This window comes from Colius striatus, chromosome 10 (genome assembly GCF_028858725.1).
Source record: "Colius striatus isolate bColStr4 chromosome 10, bColStr4.1.hap1, whole genome shotgun sequence".
Lineage (NCBI taxonomy): Eukaryota > Metazoa > Chordata > Aves > Coliiformes > Coliidae > Colius > Colius striatus.
This window is the reverse complement of record NC_084768.1, coordinates 6,922,430-6,946,268: the sequence shown is the minus strand read 5'-3', so window position 1 is coordinate 6,946,268 and position 23,839 is coordinate 6,922,430. Positions and strand designations below refer to the sequence as shown.

The following is a 23,839-nucleotide window of genomic DNA, read 5'->3' as shown; positions in this document are numbered from 1 at the left end:
TAAAAAAAAAACAAACAACCTCTTCTAATTGCAATAACATTAATCTCTTGTCATTTCAGGTTTTACACTCAGCTCTATTCACCTTTGATTTAATAGAAAGTGTTCTAGCTCGAGTAGAAGAACTCATGGAAGTGAAAATAAAAGCTGTAATGGATGAAAATAGTTAGGTCAGGTGAAGTATTTGAATTAACGTATTTCTTACATATCAGTTTGACTCTGAGGCTTTAGTTGAAAAGGAGGCTATCAACCTTTACAGAAGAGCAATTAAGAGTGGACTCTAGAACAATTGCAAATGCTCCTCTTCCTCAATCTACTTGCTGTTCTTTTTCATTTTCTGTCGCTGCTGTTGTATGCAGTTCACAGAGATGGCCTATTTACGTCTCTCTTCAGAACGATGCTTTATATTAGTGTAGAAACTGATAACTAGGGGCTTTTTTTGTTCTCAGGCTGTGGCAAGGAGGTAGGGTTGTACATTCATTTTTCTGTTAATTTTCAAAATTTGTTAGATTGTATTTTCTGATTGGTGTTGTAAATTACAAAGATAAAAAGTGACTGGAGAACCATGAATTAAAAAAGCACTGTTTAAGCACAAGGCATTTTTATTAGCACTTTTTAATATTGACAAACAAGCTCCTCTAGTTACAACCAGGACTGTAAGGTAGAGGGAGATAACAGTAGAAACATGGCAAAGGAAACCAGGTTTGAAGAAAAAAACCCAACTCTAAGCCAAATAAGGTGTTAGTAACACCGTAGTAACACAAAAGGTAACATTTGTTTAAAGACCACACTGTGCAAGATTTCAGACATGTTTGTGTATGTGTGGGAAACCTTTATTTTTGCATTCTTTTTATCTTTAAGGATTAAATGTTTCCTTAAAATATATTACATATTTGGGGAAATTGTAGAAAGCAGAAGACTCCTAAGTTCAGAATCAAGTTAAAAATATGGATGGCTTTTCTGTAGTGTAATTAAACCACTTCTTTTCTTAGATGGCATATTTGGGACAATGTATGTTATTTTTCTCTGTATAGTTATTTAATATAAATATTCATTCTAAATGCCTAAGTTGTATATAGAGCCCTTTGAAAAGTAACTATATTTTTACCAACATTCTGTAACTTGTTTAAAATGTAGCCACTTTATTTATGAATAAAACGCCCAAATACTAAATTAATTATGCTGCTGGTAGTCCTGAAGCATCTTCCAAACTGGACTGTTTTCTATTATTTGAGCTTTTGTCATTGCCATTTTGAAATAAGTATCATCTGCCTGTGGCTTGGAAGTTATCTTAGAGGAAAGAAAAATATTATGAATAGGACACAGTAACTCTTGAGCAATGGGATATTCATCATCTTATTTTTCAGCTTGTACAAATATAATATTATCCAGCCGTGAAATGTTTTCTGAAGCAGATATTTGGGAAGGTTGTACAGAGAGGTGATTTGGTGTATCCCTTTAGGTGCAATACCAGTCCTAAAACAACCAGGCCTGTCAGCATCTGATTATCTGGATAGTATTTCAACAGGAGCTGGGTATGGTATCAGTTGATATTGCTCCCTTGGCCATGTCTGTTAATATGGGGCAAAAAAGGTAAATTTTTAGCCCCTATATCAGTAAGGGACTCTCTGCAAGAAGATGAGCTTGTTGGACTGATTCTGTGTTGCATCAGCAAGAATATAATGGCAACCAACAGATTTGTGGTATATACTGTCATCAGTTCTTCTGAGGCTGTCCTGCTGAAGTTTGGTGTAAACATTCAGAACCAGTGGCAAAGCAAATTCAAGTTTATAGGATCAGTAGTAATCTGAAAAGCTTTGAGGTTAATGCTGTACTAAGAGTGTCAGACAGCAGTAGATTCCATAAAATGTGCAGTGTTCAAAACTGTAGTGTTTAACAGCTTTTGCCCCATTAAAAATGATGAATACTCTGAACAGGTTAATGCTTATTATTTTGAGATGTCCACTTCAGGAAAGGATAAAATGTAATCAAGTATTTGATTCATGTCATTCAACCTGCTCTTTTTATTTTTGGTACATGGGATGCCGCTAGCAATGTTACAGTTAGCATCTAAGTTAGAATTTTCATTGAAAAATGTTCTCTAAACAGGTTCAGTAAATAGTTTTAGTAAGATGTTGATGCATACAGGATAGGTCGCAGATACTAGTGTATCATTTCTACAGCTTAACGCATGTAACTTACCTGTGTATCTGTGTCATTAAAAATTCAGAAATAATTAGTTTGCAGATGGGCATTTTTACTTTAAGTTGAACTCATTACATATTTAGATCTTAGTTCTGAACTAGTAAATGAAGACATCCTAACTTAACAGTGGTAAGAGCTGAATTAGCTCTTAAATATCTGTCTTCATAGATGTTATTAAGAGCTTTTAAAGTTACCGTTAACAATAAAGAAGATAAAGCATCAGAATTAACAGTCCTACCTCAGTGTACTACTTGGGTTGTTAAGTTCCATTAAGGAATGTAGTGGTTTTGCCTGGGCCAGGTTTCGGTAGCAGGGGAGCTACAGGGGTGGCTTCGTTAAACAAAGAGCTGCCAGAAGCTTCCCCTGTAGCTGACAGGGCTAAGGCCAGTCATTTTTAAGATGGACCCTGCACCTGACCAAGGCCTGGCCAATTAGTGATGGAGGTAATGCCTCTGTGAATAATGTATTTTAGAAGAAGTTGCTGCGCAGTTGCCAAACTGCAGAAGCAACAGGGAGTGAGAATGTGAAAACATCTCCACAGACACCAAAGTCAGTGGAGAAGGAGGGGGAGGAAGTGCCCAAGCACCGAAGGAAACATTCCCCTGCGATCTGTGGTAAGGCAGGCCCTGCCTCTGCAGTCCATGGAGGCCACAGGGGAGCAGAGATCCACTTGCAGCCCGTGGAGGACCCCACACCGGAGTGGGTAGATGCCTGAAGGAGGCTGTGACTCCATGGGAAGCCCACGTTGGAGCAAGTTCCTGGCAGGACCTGGACACCTGTGGGAAGTGAGGAGCCCACACCAGAGCAGGTTTGCTGTGGGGACTTGTGACCCTGTGAAGGACCCACGCTGGAGCAGTCGGTACCTGAAGGACTGTTCTCTCGGTGGATGACCCATGTTGGGGCAGGGTGTGAGGAGCTGCCCCTGTAGGAGGCCCCATGCTGGAGCAGTTCATAAAGAGCAGTAGCCCATGTGAAGGACCTATGTTGAAGATGTTTGTGAGGGACTGTCTCCCATGGAGAGGAACCCCACACTGTAGCAGTGGGAAGTGTGATGAGGCCTTCCCCTGAGAAGAAACAGTGGCAAAGTCCATCTGTAATGAACTGACCGCAACTCCCATCCCCTGTGCCACTTGAGGCCGAGTCCTGGGAATAGGGAGGGGTGAAGGGAGGTGTTTAAAGATTTGCTTTTATTTCTTATCTCCCTGTTCTGATAGTTTATTAATAAATCAAACCTTTTTCTCCCTAAGTTGAGTCTGTTTTGCCTGTGACACTAATTGCTGAGTGATCTCCCTATCCATATCTCAACACATAAACCTCTTGTCATGTTTCTCTGTCCTGTCTAGTTTAAGAGGGGGAGTGATATTATGACTTGGTGGGCCTCTAGTACCTAGCCAGGGCTAAACCACCACAAGGAAAAATAAATATTTTACAGTTCTTAGATTTTCCTAGCTAATATACTTCAGAAATAATATTTTTAAGTATTTGTAAGCAGACTTACCTTAGCTAGAGTGAGCATTAACTTAACAGTTTCAGTGGAATTATGAACCGGTATTATACGTAAATTACTGCCCAGGAATCTGCACATCAAAATGAATTCAAGTTACTTTTAGAACTCACATTTAATCTGTTAAACCATAAAACTCAAAAAGCATTCCCATATGATGTAAGCAACTGCTTGTGGTTAAGGCACAGTAAGTACATAGAAGGTGACATCTGGTGAGTTCATGCTATTTGTCCAACCATCTGACCCATTTCTGTACCACTTGTTTAGATGGTATTTGGAAGGGCTCATTTGTTTTTCGAGGGCTCTTTGACAGTCAATCAAGACTTGTTAAGTATGTGCACATTCAGAGAGAACTACACCCTCTTCTGCTATATTGTTGAAGAGTGTCCATTCTCCGTGACAGTAAAAGAATGGGGGGGAGGGTTATGGCTTTGGAAGAACATAGAAAAGAATTTTAAACTACTGTGCTAAAAATCCTTCCAAATGTGAACTAAATCTTTGTAGTCTACCATCTAAATATAGTGATGTGTATGTCAGATGCAATTAAGATAATGGGGTAATGCTGCTAGGAATCTGATGTAAAGAATTATTCAATTAATTTAACCTAAAATTCACTCTCTTTCTATAAATGATGTTATTCATATGCATTCATTCTTGAGAATGGAATGCAAAGATTTAAAATACTTGCATCAGTTGTCTCTGCAGTCAGGGAAGAGAGATCAAAGCTCAAGGAGAAGCTCTGTGCTTGCCTAAGACTTGTATCTTAAGTGTGTTATAATAACAACAGCAACAAAGTTAGCATTGCTGGCCTTTTCTGTTGCTGATCTAAAACATGACAGGGACAACAAAGAGTGAGGAATTTTAAATAATCAAAAATGTAATCCAAACAAAGTGCCCAGCTGCTCACTTGTGTACTGCCCTGTGACCTCCCTGTGTGACTGCCACCTGTTCTTCCCCTCCATCTGTTCCATGGCTTGGACTCATTTTAAGACCTCTGCTGGTTAGAGATCAGATCTGAATTTGGCTGCCCATTCTTCTAATTAGCAAAAATAAATGTTATAGGCAGTGTCCTTCCCTAAGACTAGATACTCAGCTCACTGTTGAGTTTTGCCAAAATCTGGTCCAGAAACTGTGGTTTCACTTACTATTTAGGGATTAGGGAAATAAGTAAATCTGACTTTGCTAATAGTAGCAATGGACTAAGGAAAACATGAATGAATGAGTGCAACAATGAATCAGAGGAGCTTAACCTAGATCCACGAAAATCCATTTTTATCAAGTTTTGTTTCAAATTACAGCAGATCTACACTTAGTTTGCATTTTATTGATTTGATTAATGGGCAGAATACTGGCCATTAGAACATGTGATTGCTCCAAGATTTTAAAATAACAAACAGATTTACTGAGGCTGTAAGTGGATGCACATTTGAGCTGTGATGATGAAGATTGCTTTTCTTCCACTTCTCCCATAATACATACAACCCTACACTGCTGAACAGCAATACTGTAAAGTTCTTACTAACAGTAATTCAAAAAATCCTTCCCCAATTGCAACAAAACCATAGACAAACAGAAATAAACAGTAATGCAGAAAGACCAGAAAACACTAGGGGACATTTTTTTTCTTTAAGAAATCCAACAAGTGACTTGTCATTTTAGAGACCATGGCCCAAGTTTCAGCTCCACAAATGTAAAAGCTCAGTCTGTGATGCACATAGAATAGCAGAACTCAAGCTGCATAGCAGTAAAAATACACATGCATCTGAAATACAGTTGTGCTTTGTCCACATCAATTTGGTATGGCCTGCAATGACAACACCATTTATTGTAATAAAATTACTGACTTGCCAAATGAAATGGTTTTAGAACGTCATGTTTGTTCGTGATCAGCACATGCACACAATCCTTTGTATGTAAGCACAAAGTAGACTGAGAATGAGCACTGCCATCAGCTGAACAGCATGTTCTTGAATGGTGGAAGAGCTTTTAAGACCCCTCATGAAAATTTATGGCATTTTCACAAACAGGTAATAGATTTCCTACATTTCATCCCATACACTCTGCTACTCATCAGCATTTGGCAGTGTGCCCAGTATTTAATGTAACTGGTAAAGATCAAAGACTCCAATTAGAATAGTTGCTTCTCTGATGTCAAGAGTGAATATCAGCTGCAGTTAGCAGAAAAATCAACTACTTAACAATAAATAGTTTTGACTACAAGTCTGGAACACAATCTGGTAACTGTTGTCAGTATATATGTACTGAAACATGCAAGGTTTCAGTGGAAATCACAGGTAAAGTTTTTATGTCCAGTTTTATACTTCTGGTATAGAATAACATTGGTTATTTCGGTTGTTCTAACTCTGTATTATCGACACTGTTCCCAGCAAACAGGTTTTAAAAGCTGGTAATGAATCTACTTTACAAGAAAGCTTTTTATCATGAATGAAATTTGCCTGTTCTCTTTTGAAAGTGACCATGAAAGGATGTTGACAGAGCTAAGCAAATTGCCTGGTTTTCCAGTTCAAGAGAAAACTTTAAAAAGAAATTACATCGCCCTACAGTGACTGATACTTGCCATGTTTTGAGGAATGTTCTTTTTTGTTACCTATGACGTGTTAGACTGATACACTTAGTGTTCTTTTCACTTGCCATTAATAAACATATGCTTTAAGTAATTTCCCAGTGCATTAGCAACTTTCCTGAATCTAGGGCTGCTACTTCATTTCTTCCTACCAAAAGAAAGTTTGGGTTGATGTTGAAATTGTACCTTCTCTGGATCCTAAACATGACATTCCATTCTTCTGGTCCATGAAGAGCAGATGACAAAACCAGAAAACTGTTCCGATGAATGGTTATGAACTTCTGAATTCTTTTGGAAAACTGCTCTTCCCCTATCATAAGCAATTCCTGCGTGTCTGACAGTATAAATGCAACACCTTTAAGAGAATCGATGTAAGTACATGTCACGACAGTAATGTGACTCAAATTCTCCCCACAAACTAGGAAACAGAATTCTTAATTCAACCATTAGTTTAAAAGGAAATGGAATGAAACACGTGAATGAATTTACACATCTTGACAGTGAAATGCAGTCATGAGATTTGAACAGTGATGACTAATAAATTTCAACACCTTCATCAATGACCTGGATGAGGCCCATTGCTCAGCAAGTTCGCTGATGACACCAAACTGAGAGGACTGGCCGATTCACCACAGGCTGTGATGCCATTCAGCGGGATCTCAACCGGCTTGAGAGCTGGGCAGAGGAACCTCATGAGGTTAAAAAGGACTGTGAGGGTGACAGAGAACTGGCACAGGCTGCCCAGGGAGGTTGTGGAGTCTCCTTCCTTGGAAGTCTTCAAGACCTGCCTGGACACGTTCCTATGCAACCTGATCTAGGTGGACCTGCTTGAGCAGTGGGATTGGACTAGATGATCTCTAAAGGTCCCTTCCAACCTCTACCATTCTATGGTAAGGTAAAAAGCTACACAGAACTCGGAGGTTATTTTCTACCATAACATCAAGAAAAACCCAACTATTCAATCCACTACAAGTGCAGACATTGGAATACCTCTGCAAGCACATGCTCAAAGAATGCCTTCCATAACTCTTCTGCTACCACCAGGTCTGCAAACTCAACTTGGAAGATAAAAGCCTTGGTTCACTGCTGTGTTTACAGCTATGGATACTTCAGATCTTGATGGCTGTGTTACATATTAGTGGCACTCAATGTGTTTGCTCTAACAAGAATTTACTAAACAGTTCAACTGATCATCACCGAATCTAGTGTAGCCATTCTATAATACATCCAAAAAAAGTAAAAAACCCTGAAAAAACTTCTTCCCAAAGTTCTCTTCCCCTTAGCCTCTGATTTCCATCCAGGCATGGCACATGACATTCCAACAAGACAGCTAGTATTCAGGTTACTGTAGCTACCACAGGGCCTAACTTTGTGCCTCATTAGTATTTATGAATTGAAAAACATAAATTTCAAAGTACCATACCAGAAAGAGAAAAAATCACAGCTCCACTTTCCACTGATTCTGAATAGCGAACTCTGTGTTGTTGCCTCTGTAGAATTGTAGAAATTTCATGATTCTAAATAAATTTTAAAAGGTTATTTTAAAAATATGTTTTCAGTCAAGTTAGAAATATTCTTAAAGCATTGTGTGAACCACTATACACGTTGTTTAAAAATATTTTTATTCCACTTGCACTAAAGAAGGAGTAAAATGTTAATTTTTTTAGTTAATAAAATTTTGAATATTTGTATTTTAAGTTATCAAACACTGACTGACCATTTTGTATGCATTCAGGTTGCCTCAGGAAACTCTTGCATAATACATAAGCTCAAACACTTTACATTCTATTTTTGTAAGATGTGCTAAAGGAGGACTTGCAGAAGCCAGGAACATACAGTAGTGTGTTTCTATGACTGGTTAATTAGACAGCATTCTTTTCACAGATGTCAGCGTTGCATTTGGAAGGTAGTTTGGAAAATCTGTATGGGATGTGATTTTCTCTAAAGCTTTTTGACAAAATGCAGTCCACTTAGGAAAAACTAGAACACTGCACTATGCAACATCATCATCTACAGAATAGAGTGGGTTTGGATACATTCTTCTGCCAGCATTTTGGCAGTATGTCCTACAGCAGCTGCTCAAACACACATATTTTTAAAGATTAAATTAAAAAATCCTTGTCAGCTATTAACATGTTCTTCAGTCTACCCATTTCAAATGTAGCCAACCTGACTATATAGGAAAGGATTGTGATTTAATGGAAGAGCACAAAATAAAGTCGGGATAGAAAGTAAACCTTGAAGGAGACAGTAATCAGAAATGCCATACTTTCCATTGACCTGGAAAGGGAACACTCAATGACAGCTACTTGCAAAGTATAACTACACTTTTGGAAAAACTCTGTGCTGCAAAGCCACTGCTGACAGTGAATTATTTAAAGCACAAATATAAATAACAGCTACATGAAAACGATAGCTGCACAAGGAAAAGTGAAAGCTCATAACCAAAAATGATACAAAGCACTACCTTTGAAAAACCATCTTAGAGCTGCATTTGGCTATTTCCATATCTTTGCTCACTGAGAGTCCTTACTAACAAGGGTAGTTTTGAGTAGAGCTGAGGATCGTTAATAGGAGTGAGTTATGCTGGTATAACTGATGAGATCACTGCCCTCCAATACCTCTCACCATAATATGGATTAAGTTGCTCTTGAAGCAGCTCCCAAACTGGAACAGCTTACAAGCTCTCATTCCAAGACAAGCAGGTAAAAGAAGAACAGGTTTTAAACTGAGGTGATACAGGAATTACCTCAACACCATTCACTCATTTATACCACAGAGATAGAGTGATAACCTTGTCAGCCAAGCTAGCCTAAGATATCCTTGCTTGTGAATCAATGCCCTCTAGCCTCTAAATTCTCTCCATCTGGCATGAAATTGGCCTCAGCTGCAGAAACTAATTACCAGCTCCTCGACACACCCTTTCACATTACAGGAGAACTCAGTCTAGGCTTCTGATATTAACAGATAAAAATATCCATTAATATCTGTTAGACTCACTACTTTAAACTGAATTGCACACTTACTGACTAATAGTCTAAAATAAAGCATTCAGGGAGAAATCCAGAAGATTAAAAACATTTCCGATGAAAGTATTTATAGTGCTAACTGAAAGCAGCATCAGTGCAATGCAAAAACGATGAGTCAGGAGAACAATCCTAAAGCAGTGTAACTCAGAATAGCAGGTGTCAAGAATATTAAATAGGTACAGAAATAGACAGGAGAAAACACACACACCCCCCCAGTACTATAGTAGAGGCAACTTCAGACTAATATCACCGCTTTATCCTCAAAAAACTATATTAATTGACATTGCATGAAGTATTTCAACAGATTGAATACAGGAAATGCTTCTTTCAATGTTTCTTTATGAGTCAGATGCCATGCTTGACAAGTAGTATCATACCTGCAGAGCTGTACTCATAATAACTGTTGTTATCCATCTTGACTGTTCCTGCCCACCACTTTCTGTCATTTTTTTTCAATTGTTTAATGGCTCTGCAATGAAGTCTTAGGTGTCACCTTCTGAAAAGCCTGGAAAAGAAAGATTATACATGTTACCTGCCAATTAAAGAGGTAAAATGTTTAAGGCACATGGATCCATTACAGACCTTATTAAAAAACAGGGCACTATTCAGTTCTCCAAAATGTATACAGGTGCCCACTATGACTGAACTAATTTAAGGTATCAATTTGATACCTATATGGCTTTAAAGAACCTGCATCTGAGAAAGCTTCCCCTGTAAGGCAAAACAGACAGTGCAGTGTAATGAATAAACTTCAGAAAAACATTCCTAAAAGCACTTAAAATTACTGAGGAACATTTGCTCTCTTTTCAAAGGGCACATTTGTCACTTTTACACTAAGATACTTTGCAAAGACTGTCCCAGGCCTCCTGCCCAGTCAAGAGCAGCCCATCATGTCATGGGCCTGAGCATTAGCCCTTGTCAATTACGTTTGCATTTCACTCGTCAAAATATCCCTGGATATCTAGCTTGGCAGGCATTTGTATTTCAGTAAGGTTCACAGTGCAGCTGGGGACACTACAGCTCCCTGGCAAGAGCATGAGGCAATGTGGAGGCTGACCCTGGCCTCCCTGCACACCCCTGAGGTGCCTGCCTGGGATGTGGTGGCGCTGCTACTGGAGGCCATCAGGAGAGCTGGTGTCCACAAAGACTTTGTGCCAGTTGGCTCCCAATAGCAGCTTTAATCCTGCCTTATCCCCATTTTAAAACCTGAAAAGGTGCCAAAGTGAAATTGCCACAGCCTGCTGGGGATGCCTGGAAAGCGCAGGAACAGCAACAGCAAAGGGCCGGGACCATCCGCCCCACGCTTCCTGCCTCCAGGCAACAGCCACTCTGCCTCAGCCACCACCACAGCCTCTCCTGTCCTTGTCTCTCAGTCTCAGAGCTGGGCTATCACCAGCCAGCATCAAGCAGCACCACAGCCAAGGGAGCAGGACTACTGACTATGGTGTGACCCTAGACTAGGCCTCTATGGACGCCTCATCTTCCCACAGTCCTTAGGAGGAGGGGATGTGTGGCAGCTGAAGCCAACCTTGAGGAATTAAGAAATGGCTAACAAAAGCTCCCAATAATGAGGTGCACAAAGCTTACTGCTAAGAAAGTAGCTCTGGCCTCAGCAGGGAGTACTCAGCAGAGCATTGCTGCTCTGTGTAGTCCTGCAGTGTACAGGGATCAGCTTTTGCTGGGATGCTGCAGAAAATTGTGCCATCCAGAAACTTGGCGTTGGCCCAAGAGACTGCTGCTGAATAAATGTAATTTGTGTGACATTTTTAGATGATAAAAAGGACTGAAAGAACAAAAATGTGGAAGGGCAGCAGGCAGAACAAGTGGGTTGTTATAAACAATGATGGTAATAAGTCAGCTTCTGCATGGGAAAAAGTCTTGAGGGAATATTTTTAATGGATAGCTAATTCTGCAGCTGTTTCTGGGGAGGAATATTCCAAATAACTGTCTCTCATGCTCTAAATAGAGAAGTTACACAGTACAAAAATGTGAAAGCAAATAACAGCACCACTTTCAGTGAAAAAGAAATGAGAATGTTGGAGCTTCTTTCTTCATCGCATAAGAGGAAATAGTACTTATTTTACATTGTAAAGAGAGCTAGAGTGCAGTGCCATTAAAAATACTGAATGAGAGCACTGATTTCTAGCTTTGCTCTTCACCCAGTATATGAATCTAAGTTCATGTCTGTCTATTGAAACTGGTATTTTTACTGAAAAGATTGTAGTAGAAGCTTTTTTCTTTTAAAACTCTTTTTAAAGCATTTTAAAATAGAAGAAAACAACTGTATTGATATATTAAAAATTATACATTTACATAAAAAAAATTAAGTCTTGCTTGGAAAGGATTAGACACTTCAGTGATTTAAAAATGACTCTTCTTTTCGTTTCAGATCAAGTGGCTTCATATCCAATTTCCTACTTCTGTTGGTCAAATGCACCTGGTTACTGCTACCCCTCACTGCAAAGGCATGGAAATGTCATGCTACTTTTGATAGAAAGTAAAATATTTCTGAGTTTTTAAATTTCTGTGGAGTGTAAATGTGAAACTCAGCAAATTAAATGAAAATACATGAGGTATCTCAGCTCCAGTGTTTTGGAGAGCTGTGACAGCACCAACAAACTGTGAGACTGTTTTTTGTAACTCAGCAGGGAGAGCTACATGCTCTGACTTCATACAAAAATCAGGGAGTTGAGAACATCAGGAGTTATTGTTTTATAAATGTATTTTAAAATAAGTTTTATGATGGGAATTGGTGATTCCGCTGTCATCTGCTGATGTGGGGTTTGAATTCGTGCGTATTATGAATGAATTTGTTTCAGTTCTAGACAAATGCCAGGATTAAGAGTAGGAGCTGGTTTACTGTAGTGTTTATACTTGATTTATAACATTATAGTGTATCTGAATTTATATTTTTTGAATATGTCTAATATGTACATGCATTAATTGAATTACAATGATTCAGATGGAGAAAAAACAACAGGAGGGAATAAAAAGGTGATTCACAGTGTAAATGTTTAACAGATGAGTAGATTTGTGATTCTTTTAGTGTAATGCTGTTAGAAATGTCTGGTACATAAAGGATAAATTATTACATTTAAGAAAAATTTACAGGGAAATTGAAACACTGCATTTAGGCCCAGCAGATGCCTTTTTCCCCCCCAATAGCCATTTATTGTACATGAAGATGGACACCACCACCACAGCTTTGCAATCTCACTACGTGATTTGGCTTTCTCTGAGCCTAATGCCAGAAGGCTAATTAAATAGAGCTTGGACTAAAAGAAAATAGGTTTTTGTCATGGTTTGACATGACAGCCTTTTCTGGTAAGGGGGGAGGGGCTGTAAAGATGGCTCCAATAAGAAGTTGCTCAAAACTCTCCCCAGCTCTGTGCCAGACCCACTTCTGGGGCTGAGCCAATTAGATGTCTCCACAATCACTTTTTAAGAACAAGTTGGAAGAGGAGGCTTCTTCCTGTTTCTTGCTTCTTCTGTCCCTTCCTTCTTCTTTTCCAGCTGGTGGTGGTGTAAGGAGTGGGAAGAGAGAGAGAAACAACCATGCAGACTCCAAGGTTTGAGGAAAGAGAGGAGGAGGTGTGCTGGAGCAGACTGCCCTGCATTCTATGGAGAGGACTGGTGAAACTGATTTGTTTGCATTTTGCTAAATACCCCGCATCAGCGGCAGAGACTCATTTTGCTAAAGACCCTGGACCAGGGGCAGAGACTCATTTTGCTAAAGAAGACCCCATGCCAGGGGCAGTGACTCACTTTGTTAAAGACCTTGTGTAGGGGCAGTTACTATGGCTGGAGGAGGCCACGTCCCGTAGGAGGGACTCAATATTTGCAGAAGCTGTAACTGTGGGAAGAACTCACACCAAAGCAGCTCAGTAAAATTATGCCCAGAAGAGGCCATGTCCCGAGGGAGGGACCCTGTATCTGCAGAAGCTGCAGCTGTGGAGAAGAATCCACGCCAGAGATATTCACTGAGGACTGTGTCCCACGTGAGGGACCCTGTATCGGAACAGAGGAAGAATGCAAGGAGTCATCCTCACCCGAGAAGAGAGAAACGGCAGAGCCCATCGGTAAGAGACTGACCACATCCCCCAGTCCCTGCCCCCTCCCAGCCGTTCAAGGGGAGGGAGGTAGAGATACTGGGAGCAGTGAGCTGGGCCTGAGAAGAAAGGACGGATGGGGGTCTTAAATTTAGTGCTGGTTGTAATTTTCTCAATGACACTACTGCCTTTTTGTTCTGTTCTATTTCTTGTAGGTAGTAGAATAAACTTTCCTACTTTCCTCTCTAAGTCAAGTACTGGAGTCCGGAACAGTAATTGGCAGCGAGCCCTCCCTGCCCTTGTCTCGATCCACAACAACCTTGCTTATCTTTTTTCTCCCATTTCACCGTGCCCTCCACCATCCTAACAGGGATGGGGGTTGTCGCGGTTTAGGCCCATCAGGGAACAAAAGACCTTGATTAGCCTCAAGTACCAAAGACGTGAGAATTGCCGAAGGGCAGGGAGGGCTGAATTGCCGCTTGCAAAACAGAGCAGGCTACTCGGCCTGGGGAAGAAAATAGAAAATAACGTAATCCAACACCAACTAAAGCATAGCCATAAAACCCCAAAACATAACCAACACAAAACTACACAGAACGGCACAAAGATGAAGAGCACAACCAGCCCTTTAAGACCACCTTCTCCCCACCCCTCCTCTCGGGCTCAGAGCCCTGATCCCGGTGTCTATCTCCTCCCCCGCTGAACGGCTCAGGAGGGCAGGGAATGGGGGTTTCAGTCAGTCTGTTCCTGATGGTTTCTGCCGTTTGTCTCTCCTCAGGGCAGGTGGCTCCACACCCGTCCTCCCTGCACCTCCGCGGGGTCCCTCACACACCCGGCAGCCCTGCACGGGCAGCTCCAATGTGCGTTCATCCCAAAGGCTGCAGCTCCTCTCTGCCTCTCGTGTGGGGCTGCTCTGGGGCACACAGGCTCTCTGGCACGGCCTGTGCCATGGCCCCTCCTCACACAGTCTCTTGCCCGTCCAGGTGCCCTCACCCGGAGCTGCTGGTGGCTCTCAGCCCTGCCATTGCCCTACGTGGGTTGCAGGGGCACAGCTGCGTTCTTACCACGGGTTGCAGAGGGGTCTCTGGTCTCCTGCTTCTTCTAACAGCGGGGTCCGCGTGGCGCCCTCCCTCTTACACCACTCTCACACCTCCTCCCAAGCACTTCCAATTCCCGTCCTTAAATAGTGATCCCAGGCACGAGATTGGCCCAGCCGGGCCGGAGGTGGGTCTGCACCCAGGAGCCGGGGGAGAATCCAAAAGCTCTTTACCGGGTGTTCACTGCGATCTGCTCCCTGTTACCAAGCAAAAGCTGCTCCCCGCTAAACCCTGACAGGGTGAATGGGGGGCACGAGCGAGACTTTCGTGCTGCTTCTTTGCTAGGAGGGCCAAACCACGACAGTTTTTCTGGGTTGTGTATTCTTCAGAGCATTCTTCTCCCCAGTAGTTTCCCATCCAAAAAGTGATTTGGAGGGATCCTGTGATACCTGATATTATGAGCCAAATTTATTTTAGTGCATAAAGATATCTCTGTTGTGACAGTTTCTGAACATTTTGTGAGTCTTAGCTTTAAATCTCAAAAGCATTCCTTTTCCCCATACCTGCATGATGCATTTCACATATTGGTGATGCTGCAAGAGAGAAAATAGGGCTGTGTCTGGCACATATACCATAGAACTCCTAGAGGCTGAGCAGAGAACTCCATTTAGGCAGGAATAGAAAGATCTAGGGATTAGAACTCTCATATGATGAAGATAATGGCTTAAGCATTTGGATGAATAACTAATTTATGACAAGACAAAATCTTTCATCAAATTAGTGCTTCTCTGTGCTCTCCTGGGCCATATCTTGCATCTTCTAAATCAGCACTATTTTTTAATTTTTGTAGGGCAGTTACATAGGTATCTTCCTTCTCCCTTAGATTTTTATGGGAACTCATCTTCATCCTTCATACATCACCTGTCTTGTTCTCTAATGACGTGATGCAAGAAAAGAAGGGGTCTTTTTCCTTTTAGCAGAGACAAGGGAGTGAAGGTCCACTAAACAGATGGAAGAGGAAAGCAACATCGAAAAAAAATTTACAGAGCACAAAAATTGATGGCAGCAGTTGACAAATTCAATGAAGTACAATGACTCAGCATTTAAGTTACACATAGGATTTATTATTTTCTGTCATACAGAAATCAACTAAGAATCTTATGTATGTATCATAGGTGAGAAAGCTCGTGGGACTATACAACTCTACAGAGAATCTGATAACAGAAGACCGTGTTCACAGGGAGTCATCTGGAAATATGGTTACTTAAGCCTCAGATAATTTTCTAGGTTTGAAAACAAGCAGGTAGAAAACATGCAAGCATTCAGTTTGAGAGCTTAACATCCTCCTCTTACTCTCCCAAAGACCAAGTAGTCAAAATATTCTGGGGCCATAAAGCTGTGGACTACAGGCAGTGACTCAAACTTCTCTCCAAATGCATCCCATCATACAAATATGGGATTAATCTTAATTCCTACAACATGATAATCCAGAAAATAGAGACTGACATTTCCTTCTCTACCACAAAGACACAGGAAGACATTTTGTTATAGATAGGAAGTTTGACTTATAGATGGATCTCATGTTCAAAGACATGAAAATTACCTCATTCTATGAAGGGAACAAAAAAGTTTTATACTACCTACACTGAATCTGGCATGTACATATGGTTTATCCTATTTATACTCATCTTAAGCACATTGAAATAACTCTACTGAGAGGTAGGATGCCATGCCACACTCAAAAGAGGTGAAGAACTAAAATGATTTCATTAAACACAAGTGTAAGAAAACATAAATGACTAAATGATTGCATAAATGAGGATGCTGTAGATTTAAGTCATTTGGTGAGATCAGTCTTAAAACTGACTTACACAGTTAGAATGTAAGTTACATGAGCCCAAATTTTCACTTGAGTCACTGACCTTTTTTCTCAGACACTTTAAATATCCTGATTTTTTAAAGTGTGGCTCTAATACCCCTCATGCTAATTTCAGTGGGTTCTGAGAAAAAGTCAGTCTGTTTAACTTATGTGCATAAATATAAAACCTGATGGACTTCCTGGGTAATTGGTCTCAGTCCCCAGATTTGCACCTGTCAGGCTCTGTTTTGATTCACCAGAATATGCACTCTCTCTAATCCAGTTAACAGTCATCTTCTGTTAATATACAAAAACTATTTTGACCATCAATGTCCTTGTTAAATATATCTAGTTACTGAGTTATAGTCAACATCTGCTGATATTGAGGCTTCAGTTACTGAAGGTCTGATCAGCATTCATATTTTACTGTATAATAGCAAAATATATTTTGTTGCACGTAATACAAAAAGCTAGATGTCTTAAGACTTTGATTTCTCTACTGGAAGAGTCTTCTGTGCTGGGATCTTCAGCAACAAATCAAGAACAGGGAAGCCACTTAATGGGATTCCGTTATTAATTGTTTCATACTTTTAACTGCATCCAGATAGTTCATTGGGATTGGAACCTCATTAAGTCAAGTACCATATAAAAACACAAGTATGCGCAATGCTTGTCCCCAGTGCCAGTTCCATTGCCCTTTCTGAAAAGTAAATGCTAACCTGAAAGCCAAAATTCTTTCCCAAAAATGTTAACCTGAAATCTGCAAATGTTTAAGTGCTTTCACTCCTGTTTGCAGAACTATGGCTTAATTGACTACATAGTATAAGTTACAAAGCAGAGTATAAAAGAAAGGTCAAATGAAAGAAAAAACCACGTGTGCATGCACACACTGTACAGCTTCTGCAGTTATTCATTACCAAAGGTAAAAAAAGGAATAAATTTCAAACTTTGTATTTTTCTCCAATCAATCTCCATTTTTTTAACATAAATCACTTTCCTCTGTAACAGTTTTAGTTTCCTTAAACACACACAGTAGTCGTCAATAGGAAGCTCAGTTTTAAATTAGCCCAAGAATAGATTCAAGCTGCAATTTTTCAAAACTTGAACACATAAAAGCTTATTAAAAAAACCACAACAGCATATATAGCTTGTGTTCAAGAGATTGAACAGAAAACCAGTATGGATTTTGACCAAGAGATGAAAGTTTATAATTCTATTTGATTTCATATCTGAAATCCCATTTCCATGGAATCATCTGTTGTAACAAAGCAGCTACTTCTCATTCTTTTGTCCTTAGTTCCTGTGTAGTCCTGGCAAGAATGTCATCTATCAATGTACAAATGTTAAATCACCCGTCATGAAATATTAACAGAACACATACAATGATAACTCCTAAATTAAAGTCTTTCTAGCTGCAATTTGTCACATCTACAATTGTACAATGTCGTTAGTAGAGTAAAACTAGAAAACTATGAAATAGATACAGTGGAAAAATAGCATTTCTAGCACATGCATTAAATATAGGTAAGCCCTGAACCTGCTTCAGCTGAGGTCAACAAGCGTTTTTTTTCCTTTCATATTAGTGGAAGCAAAATAATGACTTATGTCTTGGTTCTGAGCAACAGATGAACAACATAGTACCTAAATTCCTTCATGCAGTGGATTTAGATTTTCTGGAGCAAAGTTGAATGAGCATGCTACTAATTATTTTCCAGAGAGCAGTAATATATAATCAAAGTTTTCAAACAGTCTCCTACAAGCTGTACCTAGAACAAGTGCACTCATTTTTTTCAGTACATATTCACTGAAAGAAACTGAGGTTATGGACAGACTTTGTGAGAAGCATGAGAAGGTCTCTTGTCTACTAGTTCCTCCAAAATAATAACATTTGCAAAGTCAAAGATTCAGTATAATTTTGAAAGAATTTCAAACCTTAAAAAGTGAAGCGTGGAATAATAAACACCTACAGTTCAGTCTCATATCCAGAAGGTAAAAATATTGCAAGCAATTCTTGTACTACTCATCTTTTCCAACAATACGAGAATCTCTTTCTCAGCTAACTGTTTCCTGTGAACACTGTGTCTCTGCCTGCTGACTTTGTTACCAGTTTACATGCAGAGGCCTTAGCAACCACATCTATCATGTCCCTTACTCCTGCTTTTAGCAGGATGTTGTGACTGGAGACCTTTAGAGGTCCCTTCAGACCTGTGTTTTTCTGTAGTTCTATGATTTTTCTACAGTTTTTCTGTAATTCTATGATTCTACATAAAGTTTTTCTAAGTTTTTCTATTTCCATTAATATATGGAGCGTCCTTTTCACTACCCCTTACAAATAAGATGTTTGCCTTTCCTTTTGCTCTAATTTGATCACTTATGGTAGCAGCCCAGGCTACCAGCTTATCTTACTTCATGCATACTTACCTCTCCTGATCTTTAGGCCTCAGTCTCCTCATTTATTTTGCTGTGCTTTATAAATGCAGTATAATTTAGTATTTTTAAAAAACAAGCTAAACCATATTGTTAGCTGGTGTGCTTTGCTAACTGCTGCCTCTCTCTTCAGTTAAGCTCAGTTTCCTAGCTGCAATTCTGTCATACTCTACCAAACTGGCACTTGCTTGCCTTTCATTCTGAGGAAACAAGTATCTCTTTTTGGTCCCTAAGAACATGGTTTTTAACCAGTCTCAAAATTGCTGTTTGTTTTATACACCTTTCTTATGGCATATCTTCAATGAAAACAATGGTGCAATCTTCCTTATAACCTGTTATCCTCATTTGCTCCTGTCACCATCTTTATTTCCTTTGCTCCCCTAATTGGTTTGGTTTTGAGCAGTTCATTTAGAAGTACCTCCACTTGCCATAGTTCCCTGTAGGGTTCCAAATGTTTGGGCCTCCATTTCCTTTTCTTTTCCCTCTGCAATATATCTGTCAATGATTTATTAAAAAAATACTATTTTAGTTAGCATCTGTAAGTGAAAAACCTGTAGAGCTGCTTCTCCAGTTCAGATTAGACTAATTTTCCGAGCAAAAAAAAGTAATTACGTCTGTTGACGTCACTTTTTAGAGTTTGAGTCTATTTTAACTTGATACATCCACACATGTAAAACATCCTTCCTTATTTTTCACTTTCATAACATGTCATCCAAGGTAGGCAAACCTAGAGTTGTTATGTGAAAATCTGATTTCCAAGTGCTGTTCTCTAAATTTCACTGATACTTCACTGAATTTCTTGTTACTACCAGTAGGATAGTGCCATCTTTACCCATTCACATAACAATATCAAGTGCCCTGTCAGTATAACCTGTTGACTGCAACATTATCTTCTCAGGCTTTGACAAAGCAATTTCACTGCTCTTACTCTTTCAGAATACTACAGCAAAGGTGAATTCATAGAATGGTAGGGATCTTAAACATTGTTTGGCAGTGCTACCCCTTTCTTTAGTTTCTTCACTGATGCCTTTTCATTGTTTCATCAGATGAAGATACCTTGTCTTCAGAGATAATTTAGACCTTCTAATCTCTATTTACTTGGAATCCATGTCACTAACTTTGATTCTTTCTTCTTTTAGTCTAAAACATCTGTCCATGTTCTTGTGTTTTCAAAAAGAGGTGAATACAGTGATAAAATCACTGTCAGGAGGCAAGAGCAGGACTCCAGAGTCCATTGCTAATCAGCCAGGCAAATACTGACACTCTCATTTTATTCTTCCAACCCCCTCCTTTTTTTTTGTCTTAACTTGAATTACAATCACACTGTGGGAAGTCTTTGTTGTTATTCTGTGTTTGTACAATGTCTAGCCAGTGGGATGCTGGTTTGATTAAGCCTCACAGGCACTCTGGTGACACAAGCTAAAAACAATAGCGCTTTCTATTCCTGGTACTTCTACAGAGACTATTTGGCTGTGGGAAGCTGAATTGTACGGCTGTATATGTACCAACTGAACAATACACCAAATCCTAATCACTGCTCTACTGCAAAACTACTAAAAGAACTGCAACATCATTGGGGACTTGAAGAGAGAAGCTAATTTAGTTTTCATGCAACTGGAAAAGTAAATGCTAAGAAAAACCCCTCAAATTAACCCCCCCTGTATATGACTGTATTTTATGTGAGAAACATTGAGCTTTGTGTGCCACTTTTCACTTCAGTAAGAAGACAAAAATATGGATAATATAGACAAAAGGAACCCTTCTTTTACTTTGTCACTTTACCTAATCTTATCTTCTCCTTTCTGGTAGTGGACATTTACATGTTAAACAAAACCAAACCATTGGTTAGTTTTGTTTAACATGTGAATGCCCACTACCAGAATATCATAATGATTTGGAAGTAGATTAAACTTTATTGGAAACAACTTTTACTTTAATCTTTTACACAGAAATTGGGAAAGCACCATTCTTCAGCCGTCTGCAAGAGCTCTTCTAGAGTTTCATGTTTTACTATGGCTAATACTACAGTTCTTTCATTTATACAACAGATTATCCACTATCAATATACCCTGTAAACTTGAAGGTGAGAAATAGGTGTTCTTAATCATTTGTTCTTTTAACTCTTTCAGCATGAAGACTGGACTTTTATTATGAGACTGAACATCTTCCTTCCCTGAGTTTAGGGTCCTACTTCTCCATTCACAAAGAGAAAGGAAGGCGCTTTTTTTCCCCTCCTCTTTTTTTGTGCCTTGATATTAAAGAATGAGATAAAATTCTTCCATTTATTTTGGGGAAAAGAAAACCACTTTTACTCTGTAGCAGAAGTTTAACAAAGGGGCCTTCCAGATAATAAAGAGCTTTCATGAAAAATAGTTTGTGTCAAGTCCAAAGATATGACAAATCATAGCGTCTTTAGTCATATGCTGGGGCAACTTCATATTTCCACAGAACTGAGAATTTCTATCTGTGAACAAAAAAGAAATGAAGTTTCTTAAGAAAATTAAGGTGCACTGTTGGAGTTGTGCAAAAGCTTGCAACGTGGATCAAATTATCAGTGGTTACAGCCAGCTTCTGCCCTTATCTTAAATGTGTTTAAGCAAAAAAAGTGTTAGCAGCCTTTTGCTGCCATATGGCACCTGCTTCTGAAGGCACTTCTGTTAAGGACTAAGAAGAGGTAGAATACTTGCTGTTTATATATTCTGATGTGTGAAAGGCAAGCCCTGCTTTTTCCATAATGCAGATATTTGAGAGAGCCTAAACTTTACCTGGATAAAACCCTGTATGTTTCTGGAGTTTTGACTTGATAAGAATTACAAATAGTTTCTGACTCCCTTCCTCCCCCTTCAAATGCGAAAAGACAATGAACAGTCCTATCCACACCCAAATTAATAGCCAAAAGCAGAATGAGCAGTGCATCCTATTTTGCACTCAGTCAGAAGAATGGTTATGTTGACATTTAGTCTCAATATAAATGCTACACTAGAGGTACGAATGAATACCCTTCCAAAACCAGACCATTTGTGAGAACTAATGAAACCAAATTGCCGAGAATCTTGTTCTGCACCAAAGAGCATCAGAAGGGTAAAAGTGTAAAGAACTGAGGCCTGAAGGTAATTCTAGTCCATGTCACACTTCTTGCATAACACTGACCACTTCAGACTGAGATGCATTTTTGGAGATATCATACATACTGTTTTTTGGAACAGGAGCAGCATTCTATGAACTCCTCAGAATTCATGCAATATGCTGTTAAAATATTTACTTAAACATGTGCATTTCCAAGAAAGAAACAGTGCTCTTCCTCTAGCACAGGCCCTTTGAGGCCTTATATTTAAAGGAAAGACAATTAAAAATAATTTATTGGAAACTTCTAAACAAAGCAAACGATAAAGTACAAAAATCATATCTGGAGGAAACAGATGAAACAAGCTGCTCATATTAACAAGGCCCAAGCCAGAGTCATATTGAAATGTTTCCTTTGAACATAAGTATATGTTTCTGTCACTTAAAGCAGCGTTGGCACACGTCACCTTTTGATACAACCATTCTGAATCTTTATTGTTGTATAATGAAGTCACCACATAGAGGAGAGAGTGGAAAAGGAGGGAAATAGCTTTACGAATTGTGCAGTCATCTTTAAGTTCTTACTGAATGAGAATACTGAATGTCAGAAAGGAAGGTAAAAGAAAGGTGGAAACCAAAGGTTTTCTTTCATGTCATCTAATTTTTCTAACAATTCTAGAAAATACATGCTCAAAGTTCATTTTTAGAAAAGACAAACATTTAAGTCTTGAAAAATTATTGTACTTGTGATTAAATCTAGATTATAAATGAAATGCATTTACCTCATTATACCAGAAAGATTGCCTCAGTATCAAGAATTGCTCGTTCTTGACTGATGCAGTATTTCATTATTGTATGGAAACAACTCATCAAAAATGGATTTGGGGAGTGGGTTGGAGTTCAGTTGCAAACAGTTGGTCACCTTAATGATGGGTTTCCAGTTCAAGAATTGTCCACTCCCCTTGAGGGGATGAACAGTCTTCAGATGAAAAGCTTGCCACTGTAATGCTTGCTGAAGAATCATCGAATGGAGACATTAGTTCAGTCCACCTACTGAATGTGTCAACTTGTGAGGTACCCTGAGGATTCGAACCATCTCGTGCCAGAAACAACGTCTGATTGATAAGACATTGTGCTAAGTTAAGGTCTTCAGGAACAGAGTTTTTGAAACCTGTATTTGAGTCCTGTTCAGATAACAATTGCCTGAGAAGAGTCCAGTCCTGTTCTGCAAACTGCTGATCTTCAAAATCCACGTCTAGAACTGCTGTTTCTGAATCCATCCTCTGCTCAATTGCTTCTCCAACATCCATCTCATATATTGGAGAAAGGGTTTTTGAAGGCCGATGCTCATACATGCAGGTTTGTGCCATTGTGTCATAATCATCTATGTCTCCTGAAATAATTCACAATACTGTACAATGTAAAAATTGCAGATGTTCCTCCCCTCAGGGCTGTGTAGAACAAAATTTAATTCATTCAGGAAGGACAATCCAACCAGGTTAAAAAAAGGAGGATGGAGGGTTATACAAAATTGACAAAATTTGAGGCATTTATTTCCTATATAAAAAACAATGTATGACTTATAAATTAAGTTAAAGCAGCAATCACCACTGGTAATTAACAGTAACCTCCATAATTAAGTTTCTGATACAGAAAATGACAATGTAAATATACACTTAATGCACATGGAGCTTCTCATTTACTACATAAATTAAATTTAGACCATGAGGTACATGGAGGGAGTTAATAGAGAATGATTACTGAATGGTGACTTAAGCTATATCAGCTTAGAAGAGAGTTAAAACCAAAATTGTTTATCCACAGGCTTATTTCTACACTGCACATGCAAAGGGCAGCTGCAGGCAATGGTAAGCAAACTTGAAAAAAAAAAATAGTACAGCTTTCAATGTCATCTTGTTCTGTGGTTTGGAAAAACACAGATTCTCATCATTTAATTGCTCTTGAATACACAATAGTTGTAATCAACACTATTGTATATTTTTGATGGGATAAACAGACTGAAATATAAGTATAAAGAAGACGAAACCCACAAAACCAGACAATTATTCTTCTAGCTACGATACAA

General features: G+C 39.2%; 3 protein-coding genes across 18 annotated transcripts in view; 1 reads left to right on the top strand and 2 right to left on the bottom strand.

Moving 5' to 3' along the window:
- The window catches only part of GLMN (glomulin, FKBP associated protein), a 30,849-nt gene extending 19,093 nt beyond the window's left edge, over positions 1 to 11,756 (top strand). For 6 of the 9 annotated variants that reach the window (XM_062003648.1, XM_062003650.1, XM_062003649.1 and 3 more), the window contains one exon: positions 60 to 3,411. In XM_062003648.1, coding sequence (XP_061859632.1) covers positions 60 to 167 — 108 coding nt within the window. In that variant the 3' untranslated portion in view covers positions 168 to 3,411. Of the gene's footprint in view, positions 1 to 59; positions 3,413 to 11,708 lie in introns of those variants that run through there. The other 3 variants (XM_062003645.1, XM_062003644.1, XM_062003646.1) reach the window with 3 other exon arrangements.
- Positions 1,171 to 22,584, bottom strand: C10H1orf146 (chromosome 10 C1orf146 homolog). Its single transcript, XM_062003655.1, has 6 exons — positions 22,536 to 22,584; positions 9,697 to 9,824; positions 7,714 to 7,807; positions 6,477 to 6,645; positions 3,701 to 3,779; positions 1,171 to 1,287 (listed from the first exon to the last, which is right to left on the bottom strand). Exons 2-6 carry the CDS (start codon positions 9,763 to 9,765, stop codon positions 1,171 to 1,173), a joined length of 528 nt encoding a protein of 175 aa, XP_061859639.1. The 5' UTR covers positions 9,766 to 9,824; positions 22,536 to 22,584.
- BTBD8 (BTB domain containing 8) overlaps positions 15,508 to 23,839 on the bottom strand; it is a 40,315-nt gene continuing 31,983 nt past the window's right edge. For all 8 annotated transcript variants that reach the window (XM_062003635.1, XM_062003636.1, XM_062003637.1 and 5 more), the window contains one exon: positions 15,508 to 23,146. In XM_062003635.1, coding sequence (XP_061859619.1) covers positions 22,677 to 23,146 — 470 coding nt within the window. In that variant the 3' untranslated portion in view covers positions 15,508 to 22,676. The remainder of the gene's footprint in view (positions 23,147 to 23,839) is intronic.